Here is a 26358-nt window from a genome sequence, read left to right on the forward strand (position 1 = left end):
TGATCCTGGCAGTCATCCAGGCTTTAAGGTTTGATACTGTCAAGGAATAGCCGACCTCCTCCTCATCCTTATCATCCTTATCAGAAACACAGGTCTGGGATCAGCACTTACTCCATGGTCATCTGGGAAACCACATCAAAGCTGGCGAAGTCAGCATTGGCAAAGTTGTCTTTGTACTGGCCCATCTTGATGGCATCCAGCCACTCGTCCACAGTACTGAAGCTGGAGAAGTCTGGAACACTGCGGTCCAGGAGAGGAAGATGGACACTGGAGGGGGACACAGACACAAAGAGTCAAACACAGCTTTAGAGACAGTGTCATTACTCTCTCACCTCTATGATGGCAATCAGTACAGTACACAATAGTGGAGGGCCTACAATCGACTAGTCAATAAGCTAGCCTTCAGGAAAAAATAAAGTAACAGTGGCCATTTTCCTAATCGATTTTGAAGAAAATTCTATTTCCAAATGAGGACAATGGATGGATACTGGCAGGCTTAGTGCCAGTATCCACACAGTGTTTCTATTCCACACACCATCAACAATGTAAATATAGAGTAGGATATATGGAATTCAGTACATTTTAACATTCATAGGAAACTGACACCCAGAGAAAATGTGATTGGAAAGGTTTTGTTTTGAAATTGTGTAACTGTTTCAAATCATGATTTGTCTAAAGCATTCATGGAAATGACTTGATCTATCAAACCAAAGGGATTTATTTACATATCCACTTGGCGCCAAAAGAAACAGGAGACACAATGTTCGGTAGAAATAAATTGTTCCATGAATATCAAAAGTGTAACCCAAAATTGAAAACATTGAAGGAATCATGTCCTTTGAAATGTCAAAGTGTTTTCCCATCTTTGAGGTCAGATACATTAAATTATTTTGGATTATATAGTATGTATGGAAATAGGAAAGTAATACTGGAACACAGTCCTGAATATTGTGATGACTGGCAAGGAGAGACAGAGGGACACTCGTCTCAAACACACTAATACACAGACATACAGACATGTAGTGACAGACTAACAGAAAGATGAACCCACAGATAAACTGACGGAGATCTAAGGAGAGCATGCTCAGTGTTCCACTCACCCTGAAGACAGCGGGGTCATGGCCTTCAGACTGTTGGGGTTGCGGATCATCTTGTCCAGGTTGTTGACGATTTGGCTGAACTTGGGCCGGTTGTTACGGTCCTTCTGCCAGCAGTCAAGCATAAGCTGGTGCAGGGCCGAGGGGCAGTCCATGGGAGGGGGCAGCCGGTAGTCCTGCTCTATGGCATTGATCACCTGCAGGGGGAGACACAGATCTCTAAGGGTTGCTATGAGGCTCTAAAAGGAGGAGAAGGGAGAGGAGAGAGAGAGACGGAAATCCTATTGGAGAGCATCCTCTCACAATTCTCACAAGCTACTTCTTCTATGATCAGAGTGCTATTTGGCTAACATGTTGATTAATATTTCAGTGATTTCAAATGAGAACTATGTTCTTGCACTGAAAGATAAAACCATAGCAGTGTTACACAAGTAAAAACACATGCCCACACACAAACATAATACTGCAAGCATTATTGCATTAACAATAATGATAATTTTGAAAAGGTTTTGGCTTGGCTGCATACTTACTGTACCAGTTAAGCATCACAGTAAAGTATCAGGCTAATAGTAATGGCTCTCCACATCCATGCAGACTGTGCCAGCAGTGATGTAATCTTAGTCAGTCTGGCCTTTAGAAAATGTGTACAGTAATGTCCCTGCTAAACAAATATCTAAGTTTTGCCAACTCTATAGTCATTGTTATACCAAAAAGGTCTAGTCTGACAGAGTGGCCAGTGGTGTTGTTGGTGGTGGGAGAGGGTGTGGGGGGACTGTAAGTAGCTCTGGATAAGAATGTCTGCTAAATGACTCAAATGTAAATGTGAAAAAATGGGGGAGGGATCAGGGAGGAGTGGGGAACGACCGGCCCAGAGGAGGGTTCTGACAAGGACCCACGATCCCCTGCTCATTATCACCACCATTATGGAGCTCCATTCAGGCCCAGATTAATCTCATTCAGAGGCCTCCCTCCCAACCAAGACCCAGATGGAGTAGAAACACTATCTAGAGCCCCTAATAAGATAACCGTCGAGCTCCTCAGTCCCTCTTAGCGCATTAGCGTTCACACTTTCAATTTGAAACTATTTTCATTATCTCTCTCCCCATAATTTGCTCTCTTCTCCACCACCCAGAGGGAGCCTGGAAACAGAGGCTCCAGTCAAGAGCAGGAATAGTCTGCGGAGCGTTGCCTTGCATTCCAAATCATCTTATTATCTCTCTGTGGTAACTGGGGGGCTTTCATATTAAACCCGGGTTCGAAAGCTGCTGTTTAGCCAGGGGAAGAGAACCACCATGACAAAATGGATCTCTATGGGGGTTCACAGAGAGGTAATAACATTCAGAAATAATCAGACGTTGTTCGAAATTATTTTTAAGCATTTGATGCCATGCTTAGAGTGGTTCTGTTTGACAAATGATATACAGATATATAAAGGTCTATAAATACATACGTCTTGATTGGTCATGTCCCAGTAAGGTCTCTCTCCATAGGACATGACTTCCCACATGACGATGCCGTAGCTCCAGACATCACTGGCGGACGTGAACTTCCTGTACTGGATGGCTTCAGGGGCTGTCCATCGGATAGGGATCTTCCCTCCCTGAGAAACACAACACAATGAGGGAACAACCTTATAGAGGGAAGTGAGACGGAAACCTGATCGTCACAGTGTCCTGGCTCTGCAGAGAGATATTATTCACAGAAACAATACTCTGTAATCCAAACTGGGAGATGGATATAACTAAACTCCTGGGAGTGGATGTGTGTGACATGGAATACCGTAAAAAGGGAGGAGAGGGACAGGTGAGGAGCCTTTGTTATGATGGGTAATGTGGTGTGTGAGGTGTGTGAGGTGTGTGAGGTGTGTGTGTGTGTGTGTGTGTGTGTGTGTGTGTGTGTGTGTGTGTGTGTGTGTGTGTGTGTGTGTGTGTGTGTGTGTGTGTGTGTGTGTGTGTGTGTGTGTATGTATGTATATGTGTTTGCGGTGACGTCATGGTACTCACCAGGGCGCTGGTGTAGGTGGGATCTGACGTGTCGTCCTCCAGGAATCGGGACAGGCCGAAGTCGGACACCTTGCAGACCAGGTTGCTGTTGACCAGGATGTTGCGTGCGGCCAGGTCGCGGTGGACGTAGTTCATGTCGGCCAGGTACTTCATGCCAGAGGCGATGCCACGCAGCATGCCTACCAACTGGATCACTGTGAACTGACCGTCGTTTTGCTGCAAAACAAAAGGATCACAATATGATACATCCCCAGGTCTGAGACTTCCCTCTGTGGGCTATGATTGAATAGATATGGCTATAGGCTGGGCTGGGCTGGGCTCGGTCTGGCAGGCTGCAGCTGTTCTCCTCCCTGGATTGGCCAAGGCTTTACCCCATACATGTGGAGTGTCTGGATCTGGGCTGCAGCTGTGCCTCCACCTGCACCCTCACCACCCACCACGAGGACCAGAGATCAACTAGGGAATATCCGAGAGGATCATGACGAGAGATGAGAGAGCATGAGCGTGGACTGACAGGGATGGGGTGGGGACACAGATGGACCACAGACGGACTAGGCCCAGCTGTGTATTCCTCTAGGCATCTTCCCAGTTTATGGTTAGCCAGATCCTCTAGCCTGTGTCTCTGAGTCTCCTCCAAACTCTTCGCTGCTCATTAGCAGAGCAAGGAGTTCTCCTCACGTCCACCAGCTCCTCATGCACCTCATGCACCACAGCAATTAAGTCTTATGCATTATTCATGAGGCTGAATTCCCTCATAAATACACAGCTCCTCGTAATCCCTGCATCCCTGCACTGTGTTTGCATATACTTTAATTGGGAAGATTCTTCCACCAAAGTAATTTGGATCGGGTTAGCAGACAGAGAGAGGCATCATTTCTATCATATAGATCTATGGCTAATACATGCTCTGTGCAATTTATGATTCAATCCCAATTCTAGCCATAATGGCGGAGATAATGTTTCTGAAGAAAGCTTTCTTTCTGATCGTTATATGGCCCCCCAACTTTTGCTACTTCCTCTGCCTGTTGTTGTCTCCATCCATCTATTAGCTGTGCACCAGGTGATCCTTCAGCTGGCAGCTCCCATCTAAGGTGGTCTCCTCTGCTGCTCCATCCTCGTTCACAGAGCGCCATGTTCTAAAGCGCTGACGTGTTCAGAAAATGTTGTCAAAAGCTGTCACAGTGAGGTGCCACAGTGACACTGTGTTGCTTGGAATACAATGTGCTGTCAAATATGCTTAACACACAGAAACCCACAGACACATACACACAACCCATCAAATTCAAGAGTGAGTTGGCATACAGTGTCTCAGAGGTTTGAAGCAGAATGCTAATAAAGTTCATGTTTTGCTTCTCTAGCAGTAGACAGAGCAGCAGTCTGCTGACAGGCGGCTGGCTGGATACTTTTTTAAAGGGAGGATTTTGATGTATATTTTGATCCATAGAGGAAGAGTTTACGTCTCAGGTTTATAATATCCTCCCATAGCTCAGAGCAGACACTTGTCAGTGTGCTTTCTGCCCTGAGTCGTGAAAGCCTTACTCAGTATGATCTATGTAGAGGTAGACAATCACAATGTGATGAGGAGTGACAACTAGGGCTATGACAGAGGTGGTGGAGGGAGGTGTTATCCATATAGACACAGTAGAAACATCAGACATTTACAAACATAAACATAGTGATTCATATCAAACATGAAACCCTTGGCCCTTATTGAATTGATTTGTTTTCCATATTTAATCATTCACGTACAATAGATTTAAAGTGAAGTAACTCTAATAAGAAAAAATGTAATCCTTTATTTTTGTGAAGATCAGATATGTCCAATTTCCATTAATTCCTAGCTCCTTCCTACTCAGTTTTTTCTCACTCACTTCAAACTCACAATGAGTCCAATTAGAGGATATGAAAGCTTGTGGACACACAGTCACATGCTCCCGTTCAGCTGAAATGCTACAGACAGACGGCACAGGACTGGCTGACAACAGACAGCAGCCTTTCACCTACAAGCCAACTTCATTCTCTGAAAGCTGGCATGTTTTGTTCTTACAGCGCTAATCATTTGAAACCCTCCCAAAAGATGAGGTGAGGTTAGATATCTGGAATGTATGTAGAAGGTACTATAAATTCATAGGTCCTTGTCCTTTTCTGTGACTCAAACAGAAGGAGTGAATGTGGGTTAGTATGATAAATACAAAATGAGAGCATAACTAACTGAACTGAACTGCTGGACTCTTCCTCACTAGTGCCTATAGTGAGCTACAGTACTGTACTTTTTACTGTAGTCAAACATGGAGATCAAGGGGAAATGCTGAATAACAGCCAGCGCAAGTTGCAGCAGAGTATAAATCAATAATTGGACTAGACAGACCCTCAGGGAGCATTAAGACCGCAGCCTGATTGGTTGAGAAGGATCTCTCGAAGGACTTGTGGTGGACACTATGCTAAGTAAAGAGGAGACTCATATGATTAATGTTCTGCATGTTATTCACTTTAACTTGGATGTGTTAGCATTAGTGTGTGTATTTAGCAGTCCTTTCCCAGAGTGTGTGTGCGTATGTGCCTGCGTGCCTGTGTGTCTACCTGTTTATCTGCACAGCCATTAGTGTTAATATTTGACTCAGATACAAACACAGCGTAACTCACTCTGAGGAAGGAGTCCAGTGATCCGTTCTCCATGAACTCAGTGATGATCATGACAGGGGCGCTCTTGGTGACCACACCCTCCAGGTGGATCACGTTGGGGTGGTCAAACTGACCCATGATGGACGCCTCAGACAGGAAGTCCCGCCTCTGTTTCTCTGTGTAGCCCGACTTCAGCGTCTTGATGGCCACAAACATCTCCCTCTTGCCTGGGAGCCTCAGGTTCCCACTGCACACCTCCCCGAACTCTCCTACAAGACACAACATAGAGGCAGAGAGACAGTTAATGAGAGGAGATGTCTGACAGAGCTTACAAACATTAAGGCAAAATATTATTAATTGGAATACAGACAGCATTCAAAATCATTATTTTGTAAAAAAATGACTGGCCTTTCTCTTTACCTGCGCCAATGACTTGCTCAATCTTCACACAGGAAGTGTCAATCTCCTTAGCAAACTCCCTCACCGCCTCGTTGGGGTCCTCATATGTAAACGGATCAATATATATCTTCATTCCTGGAGTCACTTGGAAAAAGAAGAGGCCGATGTAATTTTTTATTCTGACACACACACACAAACAAACGCTGTCTGCCTTTAACATTCAGAGTTTGAGTAGCCAATGCAGTGTATTACTATGAGTCAGAAAGGTTAGTGTTAGTACAAGGTAGAGGAATGGTAGGTTTGGCTTGGGGCCTCAGGACTGTAATAATCAATGGGCAATGACATGGTATTTCCAGGTAGTCTTTAGCAGTGATAAGGCAGGTTAATGTATGTATCAGCTCCAGAGTCATAGCAGACCATTAACACCCAGAAGAGACAGCCAGACACTATATCAGTATCACTCTCTGCTCCAGGAAATAAATTGGCTCTCTTAAGCTCTGATGCCAGGTAAATTGGCTTAAGGTGGCCTTTAAGTGTTCAGGGACTTAAGTGTCCCAGGTTTTAAATCGGATTATTCTGACTCTCACTTCCACATCTGGCCTGAGGCTTTTTTAATGGTTATTGTGTTCATGTACAGGCAGTCAGCATAGCTGAGATACCTGCTTATAGAAGAGTCATGAAACCTGCATAGCAGACTGAACTGAAGAAGTGTTTAGGAACAGATGGAGATTCTCCTTTAAGGGAAAAAAATAATCCCCAGTCAGAACCTCCTATCTCTTCCCAAACTATGGAGCAATCCAAAGACCACCCACCAGAACATGGCAGAGACCACCTGATATAGGGGAGGACAGCCAGTATAACTGTGACCATCAGTGTGGGGATGAAAACACACACAGGGGAGTGGAACGATATTAATAGCTGTGAAATGCCCTCAGCCTCTTTGGCAATACTCCTCACTGAATTACACCCTGGCAAAAATGAGTTCTGTAAATACAGCATTTACTGCAACCTGATACTATTGATTACACATGGGAAAGCTGTCTCCATTGATAAGCCCGACTAGCGGAAGAGCTAAATAGAAAAATATATAAATAAATACAACTGAAATAAGCTCAGAGAGGAAATATATCAGAGCATTTCTGTTTAGCTGAGTGAAGGAGGGGAAAACGATAAGCCATAAGCTCCCAGGGAGAGCAAAACTAGTTTAAATCACCGCGCCTGAGCTACATCTTGAACATTTATTTCGATATCATGGAACTCTGGGCCAACGTGCTTTACATGGAAAACAAAATAATTAAGAAATGCCATTCCTTCACAATCTCCTTTGAATTTTTCAACAATGGCAAATGGTGTGTGTGGTATTAGCGTGTTAATGGACTTAACAAGCTAAAAGAAGGCTAAATGCTATTTCCACAACAATGGAATCAGTTGACTATGAAATGAGACCCTACAGCGAACACACACTTACACACCTACAGAAAACAAACAACAGGTTATGTTGTGAGTAAATCCTAGCATTAAGACGGTTGAGGAAAACAAGAGAGAAGATTACCAATGGAGAGGTGAGAAGAAGCACAAGGTTGGGAGGTAGCCAAGGACACTAGCGTGTCAGGTGGTAGCCACGGAGACAGGTGTGTGAGGCAGCAGAGGGTTGAACGTTAGGCATGGAGGCTGCTGCATGAGCCAGTAGCCATGGAGACAGGTGTGTGAGGCAGCAGAGGGTTGAACGTTAGGCATGGAGGCTGCTGTGTGAGCTGGTAGCCATGGAGACAGGTGTGTGTGTGTGTGTGTGTGGGTGTGTGAGCATGAGCGAGAGTGTGTGTATGGTGGGGGAGGTGCAAACAGACACTCTTGAGTGAGGGCTGGGTTACTCACTGTGGCCGCTGGTGTAGTGCTGCAGCTTGTCTGTGTACTCTGAGTCTGCCCTCTCAAAGCCACGCCTCCTGGGAGAAAGACAAAGAGCTATAGCACTGGCCCAGAGAGGGGGTGTGGTCTATGTACCAGGCCTACCCACTCCACAGCTAGCTAATGACCACTAAACACAACCAGCCTATAAACTATAAACCCCACCTTAACAAGCCACAGGACCATTAAAGTACAGTAACGAAGTAGGGTGGAAAACAACCACTAAACCGAATGTGTCTAATCTGGCTGGCTTGTTTGACTGTTTTTGTGGTGGGTCGCAGGCAGCATTGGTTGGCTGGACTGGAGCAGGAATAACTCACCGGTTGCAGACGATGACGATGACAACCACTGCGATGAGGAAGACCAGGCCTGCAGCTGCAGAGCCGATGATGAGAGGCAGCTTCTCCTGAATGCTGGTGTTGTACTCCTCTGTGATTAGACAAACACACACAAACACACCATCACACACTGAAACATATGGGCCAGGCATCTGAGCTAATGCATATGGAGAGAGCAGTGGGTGACAGACAGACAGACGGTTGGGGAGACCAATGGGCATCTTGGCTGGCAGCACAAGACCTCTCTCCAAAGCCCACTGAGCACATTCAGATACCAGCAATATGGTCGCCCGCTCATCTGGAACTGAGAGAGCAGGTTTGGGAGAGACCCAGCGTCCTTCCCTTAAGAGTGCTGCCAAACACAGGGAATCCAGCATGGCAGTAGGCACACAATCTCACAACCCCACCTCAGGTCCTGACTGCTCTGTCCGAGGTCTGAGGATAGGGAGGGTTGTGCCATGGGTTGTGTCCCATGGTGGTGGTACTGTACTGTATGTAGCCTACTGCAATACTGGGTTCTCCTTTGTCTGGCAGTGTGCTGGCTGCTTGCAGTGGAGGAGAGCAGAGATCAGGCTAATGATGGCCATCGGCACTGCAGGTAATAAGATGTTTAGAGAACACTCAGGTCGCTAACATTATCCATGCCAGGGGCCAGCATTAGCGAAGCCAGGGGACAAGTTAGTCTGCCCAGCAGTGTCCTTCTATACAGATTAATCCACTTTAACCTGATCTGTGACTGACGTTAGTCTACCGCTAATAACTACAGAAAATATCTGCATTCATACATAACCTATCTTATTCATTGGTAAAAAATAAGTTTCACATGACTCATGAGCTCTCCTGAGAAGATAATGAATGAAATCCACATAAATAGAACAATGGGTGTACACAAGACAGAGTTGTCTTGTAGACCGCATCTCAGACCATTTCCCCATCCTTGTGTCTGTTGGGTCATTGTGTCCATGTTGTAATGGTCCATGTTGGGTTGACAGGCCATGCATGGGATGTGATAACTCTGCATCTCTCTATGCTCTATCTAAGCTGAGGAAATGTTGTCTGTACCCACACCTTCTGTCATGGTTTGGAAGTAGAGCTTGCCACTGTAGCGCCCAAATCCAGCCACGGTTCGGGCGCGAACCAGGAACACATAGATTGCCCCTGATTTGAGACCGCGGATGACCACTGTGTTGGTCTGGCTCTTTATGATGGTTGAGTTGTACTCGGTCTGGTCCTGAGAGAGTATTAAGGAAAGAGGGAGAAATACAAATCAGTGCCATCCACAGAACAATTACCATACACATGCATTAACTTAGTGCCTTGTAAAAATAGGCTGATGTGCAAAGTAGGATACAGACTCAAATGTTTCTAACACTGGTGTATCTATTTAACCAAGCAGAATGAAGAGAGAATGAAAAGCAACAGCCATAGGCAGAAGGGATGGCAGTTTCAGGTCTGCTAGTTTGTTTGGGTTGTGAGTTCGGACGATTAGTGCAACTTTTCATTGCCACACCGCTTCTCTCTCTCCACAAAGCTGACAGGTCTGTCTGGAAGAGGAGACTAAAACTGTGCCGGCTGCAGCCTTCAACCAATCAGTCAGCAGCATGAGCACAGTTGTGAGATCTGAGCCGCGGCAGGGGCCGAGACAATTGTTTTGACAGCTCTCCTCAGCAGCATCTGAGAATAGAATTAAACTAAAAAGCGGAGCAGAGTGGCGCGCAGTCACAGAGAACTGCTAAATGAACTTTGTGTGAGCTTGTGTGTGTGTGTGCTGTTCTCTGCCCGTATCTGTGTGTGGGAGTGTTTCTTGTGAGAAAGTATGCTGATTCTGAGGAGTCTCTCTGTTGAATACTGTTTTTATGGCAGTCAACACAGCATTGTTTCAACCGCAAATATCTCTCCATCAATCCCTAGTGGCCTGACTGGAGGGCTGAGAGCAGTTTCCTTTCCCAGTGACAGACCGTGATTATAATTGAAAGGGATCGAGCAGAAGTTGTATGCTTGATTCAGAAGCTACAGTATGCCTGACTCCCACCGTGAACATGCTGTTCTGGACACCGACAGGGGAAGACATTCTTCATTTCAATGTGATAGAAAATTTGAGATATATTTTGCAGTCAATGCAAAATATACCTTATTTAGCCCCGCTACCTTATTTAGCCCCGCTGAGATGGAAGAAAGCCTGACACACTGAATGGTGTCTTTACGTGTGTCTGTTTACATGGAGGTGAGAAAGAGCAGACTGTTTGTTAATGGGTAGTGTGCAGTGGGTACCTACCTTCTCGTAGTACTGCAGTTCATAGTCCAGAATGACTCCATTGGGCTGGTCTGGTTGAGACCAGGACAGAGTGATGCTGTCCACGGTACGACTGACCTGGTGCATGATGGACACTGTCGACGGAGCTGCAGAGAGATAGATAGATGATAGATAGATAGCGAGATATACAGACACAGAGAGAAAGAAGGAAAGTGCATATGTAACAGTATAGCTTCCGTCCCTCTCCTCGCCCCAACCTGGGCTTGAATCAGGGACCCTCTGCACACATTAACAACTGACACCCACGAAGCATCGTTACCCATTGCGCCACAAAAGCCGCGGCACTTGCAGAGCAAGGGGAACAACTACTTCAAGATCTCAGAGCGAGTGACGTCACCCGATTGAAACGCTATTAGCGAGCACCACCGCTAACTAACTAGCCATTTCACATCGGTTACACATAACACATACAAATTCAGAATCACAACATTCAGTCACTGTGATTAGTTCCCAATCATACATCCGAATCATAAAATCTCATCAAACAGATATCAAACAGATGCCTACTTCACTGAGCAATGTAACAGTGATAGTGATATATTAGTTGCTATCATCCTGGGCTGCATGTAGAAAAGGCACACCTCTGACTAAACCACATACATAGTTTGAAGGGACTTTCCAGCACTGACTTTGTATTATTTCCATGATTCATCTGAGCTTCCCACACTGTCGGGGTGTGAGGACACTATCTGTCTGTGTCTGACTAGCAATCATTCCCCTGGCCGCATCCTCCTCCTCCGGACAAATTGTGGAGCAAGCCCATTTTGTATGGCACATAAAACCAGAGAAAATCATCAGAACCGCAAGTATGCCATACACAATCGCCATTTAGTTTTTTCCAGCCTTTTATTTTTGTAATTGCGGTCTATGTTTACGGATATGTTTTGGTGAATGACAACTTCATACACATTAGTAAACGGTTTGAAAGTGCAAGGACAAGAGTCATGGTCATGGTGGACAGATATAGAGAATTATAGCATTTACATGTGGTAATCACTGTGTAGCAATAAGCCAGATCCTTTCAGAAGTAGTTGAGCCAGAAATGAGTGATGAGTGGGTAGGGTTTTAAGCTGCCTTTAGTCTAACAAAACCAAAGGCCCAAACTTGCAACTTTCTTTTTAGTAAGGCTAAAGGGTCAGGGAGGGGCATGCTATCCACGCGCCCTCATACATCCATTAACATTAGTGCATGGTGCCGTGGGTCACAGCGAAGCTAATGCAGGAGATAAAAGCACTGTCTGGGGCTTGGAGGGCAGGATTTATGGGCCCCCGGGCCCCAGCCTCGGCCCATGGTCCCACGCTGCATACACACAGCCCCCAGCCAGCAGCACAGTGGCTCCCCAGAGATCCAGCCATAAAGCGCTCCACCGGCACGCGCTCTCCTTGGAAAATCCACTGACTGGAAACCCCTCCCACCCACCCTCCCTCCCTCAGCCCCTCCCACCATTATCAAGGAATCTGGGGGAGTGTGTGTGTGGTTAATATCTCATATATAAATCTAAGTGTTAATTTTTCGTAGTTCATGTAACAAAATTCTGGTAATATCTGATGCTATCCCCCACACCACAAAGGAGCCTTTCAGATGGGGTTTGGATTAAAATACACATGTTCAGTACTGTAGAGTAAAGCCCGAAGCAGCTCCCAGAGACCAGTGTGCTCTAAGACATGATGACGGAGAGGCTGTTTTATGGCGTATTCATTCTCACCAGTGAGTCAGCCTTGCCTCACATGCCCTCTGATCCCAACAGAAGCTTCCATCCGAGGACACTAATCATGAGATACTGTCTAAACAGGGAGGTCCCGGAGCCTATGTCCCCATATGCCGTCGGCCTTAAAATAAATGTGTCTACAGATAATGAATAGGCAGCCTGTAGTTTCATCTCCTGCAGCAGTTGCACTAAAATGGCCTGTGATTCTGCCATGAACATAAAGTGCATTTGGAAAGTATTCCACATTTTGCTACGTTACAGCCTTATTCTAAAATTGATTAAATTAAATGTTTTTCCACATCAATCTACACAAAATACCCCATAATGACAAAACAAAAACAGGTTTTTAGAAATGTTTGCACATTTATTACAAATAAAGAACAAAAATATCACATTTACATAAGTATTCAGACCCTTTGCTATGAGACTCGAAATTGAGCTCAGGTGCAACCTGTTTCCATTGATCATACTTGAGATGTTTCTACAACTTAATTGGAGTCCACCTGTGGTTAATTAAATTGATTGGACATGATTTGGAAAGGCACACACCTGTCTATGTAAGGTCCCACAGTTGACAGTGCATGTCAGAACAAAAACCAAACCATGAGGTCGAAGGAATTGTCCATAGTGCTCCGAACCAGGATTGTGTCAAGGTACAGATCTGGAGAAGGGTACCAAAACATTTCTGCAGTCTTGAAGGTCCCCAAGAACACAGTGCCCTTCATCATTCTTAAATGGAAGAAGTTTGGAACCACCAAGACTCTTCCTAGAGCTGTCTGCCCAGCCAAACTGAGCAATCGCGGGGAGAAGGGCCTTGGTCAGGGAGGTGACCAAAAACCTGGTGGTCACTCTGACAGCTCAACAGAGTTCCTCTGTGGAGATGGGAGAACTTTCCAGAAGGAGATCCATCTTTGCAGCACGCTACCAATAGGCCTTTATGGTAGAGTGGCCAGACGGAAGCCACTCCTCAGTAAAAGGCACATGAAAGCCCACTTGGAGTTTGCCAAAAGAAACGTAAAGGACTCTCAGACCATGAGAAATAATATTCTCTGGTCTGATGAAACCAAGATTGAACTCTTTGGCCTAAATGCCAAGCTTCAGGTCTGGAGGAAACCTGCCGCATGGTGGCGGCAGCATCATGCTGTAGGAATGTTTTTCAGCAGAAGGGACTGGGAGACTAGTCAGGATCGAAGGAAAGATGAACGGAGCAAAGTGCAGAGAGATCCTTGATGAAAACATGCTACAGAGTGCTCAGGACCTCAGATTGGTGCGAAGGTTCACCTTCCAACAGGACAACGACCCTAAGCACACAGCCAAGACAGTGCAGGAGTGGCTTCGGGACAAGTTCCTGAATGTCCTTGAGTGGCCCAGCCGGAACTCGGACTTGAACACAATCCAACATCTCTGGAGAAACCTGAAAATAGCTGTGCAACGACGCTCCCATTCCAACCTGACAGAGCTTGAGATGATCTGCAGAGAAGAATGGGAGAAACTCCCCAAATACAGGTGTGCCAAGCTTGTAGCGTCATTCCCAAGAAGAATCGAGGCTGTAATCGCTGCTTCAACACAGTACTGAGTAAAGGGCTGAATACTTATGTAAAGGTGATATTTCATTTTTAAATTGTTTATAAATTTGCTAAAATTTATACAAACCAATTTTTGCTTTGTTATTATTGGGTATTGTGTGTAGAGTGAGGAGGGGGGAAAAACCAATTTAATCAATATTAGAATAAGGATGTTACGTAACAAAATGTGGAAAAATTCAAGGGGTCTGAATACTTTCCGAATGCACTGTACATGATCCCCTTCACAGAGACCCAGAGGTAGTGTATACAGAGGTAGTGTATACAGAGGTAGTGTATACAGTAACCAGTCCGGAGAATAGACTACTCACAGGCATCTCTTCAATCTCACTGTTTGTTGAGTTTGTTTGCTATCATAATAAGGCAAATAGTCACTCTAAGGGGAACTCACAAGTATCCCATTACGGATGTACATATATTCAGGACTGCATGCCACATGCTTTTTTGTGCATACCCATTTCCATTAAACAAGCGGTGTAGCCATCTCTGGTAACCTAATCCCGGGCAGGGCATACAGACAAAGGCAGTGCATGTCTTCGTGTACAGAGGATGGTACACATGCCAAGATGAAAGCTTTCCACGTAGAACATTGTGGTTTACTCTAACAGAGGGACGTCTTCCGGACTGAAGCATGAAGAACGTGATGTCTGTATCACACCAATAATAACTATTGAGGAAAAAATAAACAGGACAACAGAGATCTAAGAAGATGGAAGCATTACTGTTACTACTGCTATGGAAAAATGTGTGTAGCGTGTCGACTGTACTGCAGTAATTATATAATTTTCCACTTGATACTCCAGCAGAGTCCCTGCCACGCGGAGACAGGGTGATAATCACTGCTAGTAAAATATTCTAGTCATGGTGGAGCATTCCAGCTTTCCAAACGATTTCTCCTTGCAACGCTACAGCGACGAGGACTATTTATCTAGAATCCTAGGTGTTTAACTTTTTCCTGGCAAGACTTGTACTCTGACACATTGGAACGATCATCCAGCACAAAGGAGGGTTCCGAGAGAGCGTGAGTCTATGAACAAACTCATCAGAAACAGATAACGTTTGTATTCTTTTATCTTAAGATCATCCAGGCCCAGAGATTCTGAATAACATCCAAAAATGTTTGGAAAGTAACTCAATACATTACTGAGCTCTCTCTAGATGGGAGGGTTGTGGACAGTTCAGAAGGGAAACCCTAAGTAGTGCATTACTGTAAATAGTATTTGTCAGTGCTGTTTAATGTGAAGAACTCCTGTTGTTGTAACAGAGTAAAGTTACAGTCTCAGTATTAATACAAGGTCTTGGATCTGATAAAAGACCTTGGGGCTTTGGGCTCTATTCTAGCATAACGCTCTGGCTTGGGCCCAGCAGCCGAATACAAAATCCCAATAGTCATTTTACTGTTGTGTTTGAACACCTAGTAACTTCCATAATCAATCAAAGATGGGCTTTACAGAGTTATTTCCACTCATTTAAATCCATGGCGATTTAATGGGGCATACTCCTGCAAATACAGAGAAGCAATTTACTGAGCCCCCTGATCTATCCCATTTACATCCTCTACCCAGTCTGTAAATAAATATCTCTGCTGCTATTGTTCTGTTCTGTTCTATTCTGCTACACTCGTTTGGTGGGCATGGCCTCCCTCCCTCCCATGCCTGTGTCCCTCTCTTTCCCCTCCTTGTCTTCCCCTAAGAATGCTGGTCTCCTTTCAGCTCAGCCTATTGATTCTGTTCTCCACAGAGCACCCTTCTGAGCATGATGGCATCTTCATTAAGCGAGCTGGTGGACTGAAACCAGGCTGGCCTTTGATGACAGGCAGGCAGGCAAGCAGGCGGGGAGAGGGCCCCCATGCCTGGACAGAGCCTGAGTTTGGGCGCAGGACCACGTGGGCCAGCTGGAGTTCCAGCCCCCATAAAAAAAGGCAGACAGCCATTACAGAGCCATGCTCCGAGGGGTGGGAGGCAAAGTTATTATAGTAATCACAATTTGGGGTTTGTGGTTGGGAGAGACAATGCCACCTCGAGTGATTTCCCCTTTCTCCCTTTGTTCCCCTTCCCATCTTTAAAACCCTGCGCTATTACAACCAAAACCAAATTAAATGCCAAAATCTGCTGAAAAATACATGGTTGGAGAGACAGAAGAGTCAACCATTCATCTTGGCTGTTGAATCTGTGAAAGTGACTTGGATTTAGGACTTTTCTTTGAATATCTGACTTGCCTATATGCAGCATGCTCTATGACCATGTTGCTCTGATTTGAGGTTTTGGTACAAGGAGCAAAGCTATGATTTGGGGGAGGATGGGGAAGGAAGCGAGAACAGGTCAGCACTCGTAAATCCCCATCCCCTTTCACAGTAAAAATCTGTTTCCCCCACAGCACCGTCTCTCCCAATGGGCCCAGCCAGCTGCTCCTCCACTATGCAGCCAGGCAGCCTTCTAAACAGGCTGTTGGTGCTGCCTTCACTCTCTCTCCCTCCGAATGCTCTCCGTTTACGAGCCGCACATCGAGAGCTCTTAAAGGCAGAGGCCTGTATTTGCATGTACTTTTAGCACACTGGCAGACGGCCCTGTTTCCCCATCTGCAATGGATTGTGGGTTTTTACGTCTCCAAAGAGTTTCCAATGCAGTAAAGCAACACAAGCAAGATTTCAGTTCATCAAGCTTTAAACCATCTGCGCTTGAAAAGATTGGGGCCTTAATGCACTCGTATACACATTATAAGCTAATTCTAAAATAGGCACTCCAGGGGCTTAAAAAGTTTGCAGAACCTTACGGGAGGTTAGGTCTAATCTAAGCACACCACGCCACTAAGTAGTTCTGCTCGCCCAAGAGGTCCAAAGCAGAGATAGGAGAGAAGTGAGGGAACAGTGGTGAGGGGCAGGGTGGGGACTCTCTCTGCAGTCACTTGTAATAATACAGATGTACACTGCTGGGCTTGGCCCCGATTGGTCATTCAGTCTGGACAATTGTTTTAGCAGTACGCTACAGGGATAAGCCTCAGTGCTCTGACTCACAGGCTCTAGGCTAGCCACAATTAGTTTATTTACATTTTCTGCATCTGGCTTCTAAACCAGGTTTTCCAGGGAAATAAAGGAGTGAGGAAGAGTCAGTGAATCTGAAGGACTGCAAATGCGGGTTTTATTACTACTTTGATTGTCCTTGAATGAGTTCTATGAATCTCTTTGTCAAGTGGATAAGCCACTATTGACCTTAAAAGGTAGTCTTCAGAAGGGCTTGAGAAGATAGATGTTATAATACAAAACCATTGTTCTGGATAATCTATTGTATACAGGACAAGTAACACTGCATATAAATTAACTTTTGATACCCATTGATACATTGCTTATCTGCATTAACAGATAAGGAGTTACTATATGACACAATGGTCAGGATTAAAAAAAGATGATCTCATCTTAAAAAGGTCCTGAACTCAATTAAAATATACAACCTCAGAGAGAATCATGGGAGAGACATGTGCATGTCACTCAGAGATTCATGCTTCTGACCTCACCAATGTCACATGATGCATTGATAGGGAAGACAACCTGTGAAAGGACACTAAGGTTGTTGAGGCAAAGAAAACGGTCCTCCCAACATAATCTCACTCAATTCGAGCAAATATGTACAAAAAGTATTTCAGCAGATTTCGGGTGTTTTTGTGTGGCATATTTCGTGTGAAAATACACACATTTGTGCGACTTCATTCATAGGAAAAGTAAATTTTGTGGGGCAAACTTCAGAACAATCTTTTGAAAGTTACTGGAGCAATGCATTTTGGGCAATGGTGTTCTACACTGCCTTTTTTTGTGTCCCACATCTTTCAAAAAACAAACGCGTTAAAAATCCAATATTATTAATCAACCAGGTTGTCATCGAAATACTAATAATATAATAGTAGCCTTACGTTTTTTTAAATTGTATTATTAATGCCAATGCTTCTTTCTATGCTTGTTTTCCCTTAATACTTTGGGATACTGGTGCTCTGTCAGATTTTATGAGGGTTGCGAGATTGGAGTAAAAGCTGAATGTCATTTTTTTTGTGGTATTGATGAAGGTATTTGATTGGGGAACGGGGATACATTTTCATGATGGGAAATTAATTAATCAATACATTTGGGGAAACAGAACACCAGCAAAAAAAAAAAATGTTTGGTTTAAATTCCACTGGTGCAACTGCATGGTATTTGCAACTAAAACGAGTTTGGAACATGATCAATTAAGCCATATCAATGCAGTTAAACAGGTTCATGTAAAATAATGAATTATGTTGGCTGAAACTTATGGCACTTCCAAGGCCGTTTCATTATAATTATTATGGTCGTGTCAATCATGTTATATACTTAGGCTATTGTAACAAGGCATATGTCAGCATCGTAGGCTTACTGCCTCTGCCCAGAGGCCTACTAGGATTTCATGGCAACGGCCGTTAGAGCTCACCTCACCACGTAGGTGCCCTGGTTAGAGTCCCTGTTGCAGCTTTCACTTTCTTCCGCTACATTTGTGGCTGCGTTGGGATCACATCCAGCTCACGTCTACTTATGTGATCTAGTGGTGGGAAGCATTCTGTTTTTCCACATTGTGTTGGGTGTAATTACATTGGTATATCTAGTGAACAATGGATAAGCAGCAATGGGCATGATGGATAGAAGTAGTCACTACAGGTGTGATCAAGCCTTACATCAATGTTGCCTGAAGCTGAATGGAAAGTGCTATGCTCTGACCAGTTATTCAGAAGAAAATCCTCTGTGACTGTTTATTTTAAATAAGTTAATTTACCAGTGTGGACCCAAACGACCTGTTTAAAGTGTTATTACAACCATGGTGTTCTGTTGTTACTGAAGCTTAAATATAAAATAACATGACAATGATCCACATCACATGGGTAGACAAATTATATGTGTGTTATGCAGCAAAACACAACTATCCTTTTTTAGGATGTAAACCAGTAATATGAATAACTTTTGATCCATCCTGTTCAGATCTAATTAGATGGAGCAAGCACGACCTGCTGAGGAGTGACTGACTCCATCCTAGCTAGAGGGGTGCTCTCATCTTATCTACGAACATAGACAGGGCTCTAACTCCCCTAGCTCCACAATGAGATAGGGTGCAGGCCAGGCAGCAGGCTGTTAGACAGCCTGCCAGCTTAGTGGAGTCTGCTATTAGCACAGTCAGTGTAGTCAGCTCAGCTATCCCCATTGAGACCGTGTCTGTGCCTCGATCTAGGTTGGGCAAACCTAAACATTGCAGTGTTCGCCTTAGCATGGAATAAAGACCTCCACAATTCCTGTCATTATTGAAAGAGATTGTGATATCTCACATCTCAAAATAGGGCTACTTAATGTTAGATCTCTCACTTCCAAGGCAGTTATAGTCAATTAACTAATCACTGATCATAATCTTGATGTGATTGACCTGACTGAAACATGGCTTAAGCCTGATGAATTTACTGTGTTAAGTGAGGCCTCTCCTCCTGGTTACACTAGTGACCATATCCCCTGCGCATCCCGCAAAGGCGGAGGTGTTGCTAACATTTACGATAGCAAATTTAAATTTACACAACAAAAAAAACGACTGCATTTTCCTCTTTTGAGCTTCTAGTCATGAAATCTATGCAGCCTACTCAATCACTTTTTAGAGCTACTGTTTACAGGCCTCCTGGGCCGTATACAGCGTTCCTCACTGAGTTCCCTGAATTCCTATCGGATCTTGTAGTCATGGCAGACAATATTCACATTTTTGGTGACTTTAATATTCACATTTGTTTGCAATCACAAAAAAAAAATCTGCTCAGACCCCGTGCTATAAATTCTCGGACAACCCAAAGATTCCTAGATGCCCTTCCAGACTCCCTCCACCTACCCAAGGACGTCAGACTACACAAATCAGTTAACCACCTAACTAAGGAACTCAATTTAACCTTGCATAATACCCTAGATGCAGTCGCACCCCTAAAAACATTTGTCATAAGAAACTAGCTCCCTTGTATACAGAAAGTACCCGAGCCCTGAAGCAAGCTTCCAGAAAATTAGAACGGAAATAGCGCTAAACCAAACTGGAAGTCTTCCGACTAGCTTGGAAAGACATGTCACGGTTGTCGTAAGGAGGAGCGAACCAAAGTGCAGAGTGTGTGTCGTTCCACATTTTATTTACACTGTGAAACTGTGCAATACATAAATAAACTGAATGACAAAAAACAACAAACCGTGACGCAGAGGTGAAACATACACTGACTCAAAGATAATCTCCCACAAACCCAGATGGGACAAACACCAACTAAATATGACCTCCAATTAGAGACAACGATGACCAGCTGCCTCTAATTGGAGATCATCCCAAACAAAGCCCATCATAGAAATACAAAACTAGAGCAACCCAACATAGAAATACAAAACTAGAACATCACAACATAGAAAAACTAAACTAGAAAAAAAAACCTGTGACGCCCTGACCTACTCTACCATAGAAAATAACAGCTTACTATGGTCAGGACGTGACAAGACAGTACCCTGCAGTATCCCACACTGCTGCTCGGTCATCCTATTTTTCCAACTTAATTGAGGAAAATAAGAACAATAAAAAAAATCATGCAAAGCTAACTAACAAGCAGCATACCCCAAGAGAGGATGGCTTTCACTTCTGCAGGGATAAATTCATGAACTTCTTTGACGAAAAGATCATGATCATTAGAAAGCAAATTACGGACTCCTCTTTAAATCTGCGTATTTCTCCAAAGCTCAGTTGTCCTGAGTCTGCACAACACTGCCAGGACCTAGGATTAAGGGAGACACTCAAGTTTTTGAATATTATATCTCTTGAAACACTGTTCAAAATAGTAATGGCCTCTAAACCTTCAAGCTGCATACTGGACCCTATTCCAACTAAACTACTGAAAGACCTGCTTCCTGTGCTTGGCCCTCCTATGTTAAACATAATAAATGGCTCCCTATCCACCAGATGTGTACCAAACTCACTAAAAGTGGCAGTAATAAAGCCTCTCTTGAAAAAAGCCAAACCATGACCCAGAAAATATAAAAAAACTATCGGCCTATATCGAATCTCCCATTCCTCTCTCTCAAAAAAAAGCTGTTGCACAGCAACTCCCTGCCTTCCTGAAGACAAACAATGTATACAAAACGCTTCAGTCTGGTTTTAGACCCCATCATAGTACTGAGACTGCACTTGTGAAGGTGATAAATGACCTATTAATGGTATCAGACCGAGGCTCTGCATCTGTTCTCGTGCTCCAAGACCTTAGTGCTGCTTTTGATACCATCAATCACCACATTCTTTTGGAGAGATTGGAAACCCAAATTGATCGACACGGACAAGTTCTGGCCTGGTTTAGATCTTATCTGTCGGAAAGATATCAGTTTGTGTAACGGCCTTCGTCAAAATGAGACCAAGTTGCAGAGGAGGATGTGTTCATCGTGAACAATTTTAATGGACCGAATGAACTCTATACAAAAATAAACCAAAAAACGACCAGCAACAGTTCTGTCAGGTTAACAAAACTAAACAGGAAAATATTCACCCACAAAACCCAAAGGAAAAACAGGCTGCCTAAGTATGACTCCCAATCAGCAACAACGAACTACAGCTGTTCCTGATTGAGAGCCATACACGGCCGAAACAAAGAAATACACCAACATAGAAAAGGGAACATAGAACGCCCACCCATGTCACACCCTGGCCTAACCAAAAATAGAGAACAAAAAACCCTCTCTATGGCCAGGGTGTTACAGTTTGTCTCTGTAGATGGTTTGTCCTCCGACAAATCAACTGTACATTTCAGTGTTCCTCAAGGCTCCGTTTTAGGACCACTATTGTTTTCACTACATATTTTACCTCTTGGTGATGTCATTCGGAAACATAATGTTAACTTTTACAGCTACGCGGACGGCACACAGCTGTACATTTCGATGAAACATGGTGAAGCCCCAAAATTGCCCTCCCTGGAAGCCTGTGTTTCAGACATATGGAAGTGGATGGCGGAAAATGTTCTACTTTTAAACTCGGACAAAACAGAGATGCTAGTTCTAGGTCCCAAGAAACAAAGCGATCTTCTGTTGAATCTGACAATTAATCTTGATGGTTGTACAGTCGTCTAAAAAAAAACTGAAGGACCTCGGCGTTACTCTGGACCCGGATCTCTTTTTTGACGAACATATCAAGACTATTTCAAGGACAGATTTTTTCCATCTACGTAACATTGCAAAAATCTGAAACTTTCTGTCCAAAACTGATGTAGAAAAATGTATCCATGCTTTTGTCACTTCTAGATTAGACCACTGCAATGCTCTACTTTCCGGCTACCTGGATAAAGCACTAAATAAACTTCAGATAGTGCTAAACACGGTTTCTAGAATCTTGACTAGAACCAACAAATTTGATCATATTACTCCAGTGCTTGCCTCTCTACACTGGCTTCCTGTTAAGGCAAGGGCTGATTTCAAGGTTTTACTGCTAACCTACAAAGCATTGCATTGGCTTGCTCCTACCTATCTTTCCAATTTGGTCCTGCCGTACATACCTACATGTACGCTACGGTCACAAGACGCAGGCCTCCTTACTGTCCCTAGAATTTCTAAGCAAACAGCTGGAGGCAGGGCATTCTCCTATTGAGCTCAATTTTTATGGAATGGTCTGCCTATCCATGTGAGAGACGCAGACTCGGTCTCGACCTTTAAGTCTTTATTGAAGACTCAACTCTTCAGTAGGTCCTATGATTGAGTGTAGTCTGGCCAAGGAATGTGAAGGTGAACGGAAAGGCACTGGAGCAATGAACCGCCCTTGCTGTCTCTGCCTGGCCGGTTCCCCTCTCTCCACTGGGATTCTCTCCCTCAAACCCCCCCCCCCCCCCCCCCCCCCCCCCCCCCCCCGGGTTCGTGCTACTCGGCCTTGTCTCAGGATAGTAAGTTGGTGGTTGAAGACATCCCTTTAGTGGTGTGGGGGCTGTGCTTTGGCAAAGTGGGTGGGGTTATATCCTGCCTGTTTGGCCCTGTCCGGGGGTATCGTCGGACGGAGCCACAGTGTCTCCCAACCCCTCCTGTCTCAGCCTCTAGTATTTATGCAATAGTTTATGTGTCGGGGGGCTAGGGTCAGTCTGTTAAATCTGGAGTATTTCTCCTGTCTTATCCGGTGTCCTGAATTTAAGTATGCTCTCTCTAATTCTCTCTCTCTTTCTCTCTCTCTCTCTTTCTCTCTCTCTCTCTCTCTTTCTCTTGGAGGACCTGAGCCCTAGGACAATGCCTCAGGACTACTTGGCCTGATGACTCCTTGCTGTCCCCAGTCCACCTGGCCGTGCTGCTGCTCCAGTTTCAACTGTTCTGCCTGCGGCTATGGACCCTGACCTGTTCACCGGACGTGGTACCTTGTCCCAGACCTGCTGTTTTAAACTCTCTAGAGACAGCAGGTGCGGTAAAGATACTCTGAATGATCGGCTATGAAAAGCCAACTAAGGTGCTGACCTGATGCACCCTCGACAACCACTGTGATTATTATTATCTGACCCTGCTGGTCATCTATGAACATCTTGGCCATGTTCTGTTATAATCTCCACCCGGCACAGCCAGAAGAGGACTGGCCACCCCACATAGCCTGGTTCCGCTCTAGGTTTCTTCCTAGGCTCCGGCCTTTCTAGGGAGTTTTTCCTAGCCACCGTGCTTCTACACCTGCATTGCTTGCTGTCTGGGGTTTTAGGCTGGGTTTCTGTACAGCACTTTGTGACATCAGCTGATGTAAGAAGGGCTTTATAATTACATTTGATTGATTGATTGATTGATGTAGGATTTTCTACGGCCTACAATCGAGGCCTTTCCCAGTCATGGTTCTCAATGGTGAAGACTGAACTCAAGTTAGGGGTTATACGTCAGACTCTCCTATACCACTTTGCCCAACATGTTATACCCAGAGGTTGTAAATAAACCCTTTCTTTTCTAAGGTTATCCAAAAATGAGGGATCATTATTTTTGGCTGTGAAACCCATAGCCGAATGGCTCCAGACTGAGTATTTCTCACCATTTATTTACAGAGAGCAATTTCTGTTTTATAGCAGGTAGTGTCAATGTATTTACAGTAGTGTGTTGATTAATTATTGCTTTCTTCAGTGGAAATACAGAATATGTATAAAAATGCCAAATACACCAAAAGCTAAATCAAGCAGAGATTTATTTACCATGTTAATCATTACTGAAACATGCAAACTACAAACATTTAACCAGTTAAAGATAACGAACACATGACAACTAGATAACAAATATTTAATTAAAAAGAATTGACACAAAAGTCAAGAGTCGGCTATAACATGAGTAAAAACAAAGTGAGTGTGTGTATATGTGTGTTTGTGTGTGTGTGTGTGTGTCTGTATTATGCTATGAATTATAATTTCACAAAATAAAAATGTATCCCTATTCCCCAATCAAATACCTTCACCGATACCCCCCAAAATTTGAATGTCTTTTTTCCCCAATCTGGCAACCTTCTTAAAATTTGACACAGCCTTGTATAAAATGCATTATGAAAAAAATGGTGTAATGTACACGAAAAAGTGGAGCCTTGTATTAAATGCATTATGAAAGAAATTGTGTAATGTAGGCTCCACGAAATATGAAATGCCATATCAAGAAAATCGTGTAGGTCTACTTTTGCCTACACAAAAAAAGGGCCATTCTTTCTATAAGTGCACCGATATTCCAAAGTATTAAGTGAAAACAAGCACAGAAAACAGTATTGGCATAAAACAACTATGTAAGGCTACTATTATGTAATTATTTCAGTGACAACCTGGTTGATTAACAATATTGGGTTGTAAAGGCGTTTGTTTTTTTATATAAATAAATGTGTGACACAAAAAAAGGCAGTGTAGAACACCATTGAACATCATGCATTGGTCTAATAACTTTCAAAAGATTGTTCAGAAGTTTGCCCCCCCAAAAATTTATTTTCCTCTGAATGAAGTTGCACAAAAATGTGTGCATTTTCCCACGAAGCAGCTCATAAAATGGTCTTTTCACACAAATTAAGCTACACAAAAACATAAAAACGCACGAAATCTGCTGAAATACTTTTTGTACATATTTGCACAAATTGAGTTTGAGATTGTGTTAGTCCTTCAGAATCCAAGAAAAATATTTAAGTTGAAATGAAACAACAAAGACTTTGTTTTGTTGCAGTGTGATTCATTATGTCAATATTGGATTTTCTACACTTTCATTATAGTTATCACGGTTCTGTAAACATAACAGATAATTGCACGTCAACATCTTTTAAAGTGGTGTGCCTGTGGGGTGTCTGAGTTGACACAGACCTGCGCCTCTTTGTGTGAAGTGTGTCTGTGAAGTGTGTGTGTACGTGAATGTGTATGTGTGTATGAGTCAGTGTGTTTACTATATACCCACATCCCATCTCTCAGTTGTAAATTTGCTTTGAGAAGACACTTCATTCCTCGTCTGTTCCGGCACATAAAAGCAGTCATTCTTATTACATGGCTCCAGAAATAGAAAATAAAGCAATTCCAAAAATATCAGCCAGAAATGTAATACATAAATATTTCTGAGAGCATCTTTCTCTCTGATATTTTAACAACCAGGAGAGGACTTAGAGACCAGAGGTGGAGAGGAGAGAGGCATGGAGGAGGCAAGGAGAGGTAGTACAACCACCTTCTTACTGTTTCCCACTTTCCTCTCAAATGGAAAAACATAAACAGAACTGGAAAAATACATGCAATAACAGAATGAGCCTGATCATTTATGAGCACACTTTGTGCTGGAAAACAGTATATCCCTTAGCACAATAAACTGGCTTGAAGAGGGGTATTTACCCAAACACTATAATTTGTATTACAGATATATAATTTGGTATTGGCATTACATTTAATTTACACCCCACTGTGGTTGTCTTCATTCATAAATAGAAATGCCCACTTTCACTCACAAGACACATTACTTATATATTTTCAAACTGTGAAAAATCTGAGCACTTCAACATGAAAATCAGAAAGAAAATGTGGTTGTGCACGATCTCTTTTGGAGTCAACTATTCTAACCTGTCATATTAACAAATTCCTAACAAAGATGTTAAATAGGTCATTACCTATGCTTTGGGGGAAATAACAACAGTGAATAAATGACTGCATTAGCACAATTTCTTTGTGCATTTCAGCATCAATCAGAGCTAATGTGGCCTACAACAAGTAATTCCAGCCACACAGCCTTACTAAACAACCCTTTAAAGTCCACTGGCCCAAAAGGGCCTGATCTTCTTACACAGCTTCACACAGCTTCACACAATGTCTATCGCCAAGTTCCTAATTCTTTCTTCTTATGCTATTCAGTAAAATTACAGATATATGATAAAACCAACTGCAGGTACACAGTAGAATGGCCCCAG

General features: G+C 43.6%; 1 protein-coding gene across 3 annotated transcripts in view; it reads right to left on the reverse strand.

Annotated features, from left to right (window-relative positions):
• Positions 1–26358, reverse strand: part of LOC106565894 (ephrin type-B receptor 2) — a 170971-nt gene that overhangs the window by 6298 nt on the left and 138315 nt on the right. The window contains exons 6-15 of one of the 3 annotated variants that reach the window (XM_082959294.1): positions 10640–10764; positions 9433–9595; positions 8347–8455; positions 7997–8061; positions 6143–6256; positions 5744–5991; positions 3101–3316; positions 2548–2697; positions 1101–1336; positions 112–267 (exon numbers count right to left, since the gene is read on the reverse strand). In XM_082959294.1, the coding sequence (XP_082815420.1) occupies positions 112–267; positions 1101–1336; positions 2548–2697; positions 3101–3316; positions 5744–5991; positions 6143–6256; positions 7997–8061; positions 8347–8455; positions 9433–9595; positions 10640–10764 (1582 nt within the window). Of the gene's footprint in view, positions 1–111; positions 268–1100; positions 1337–2547; positions 2698–3100; positions 3317–5743; positions 5992–6142; positions 6266–7996; positions 8062–8346; positions 8456–9432; positions 9596–10639; positions 10765–26358 lie in introns of all 3 variants that reach the window. The other 2 variants (XM_014133558.3, XM_082959293.1) reach the window with 2 other exon arrangements.

Source organism: Salmo salar, chromosome 12 (genome assembly GCF_965601325.2).
Source record: "Salmo salar chromosome 12, fSalSal1, whole genome shotgun sequence".
NCBI lineage: Eukaryota > Metazoa > Chordata > Actinopteri > Salmoniformes > Salmonidae > Salmo > Salmo salar.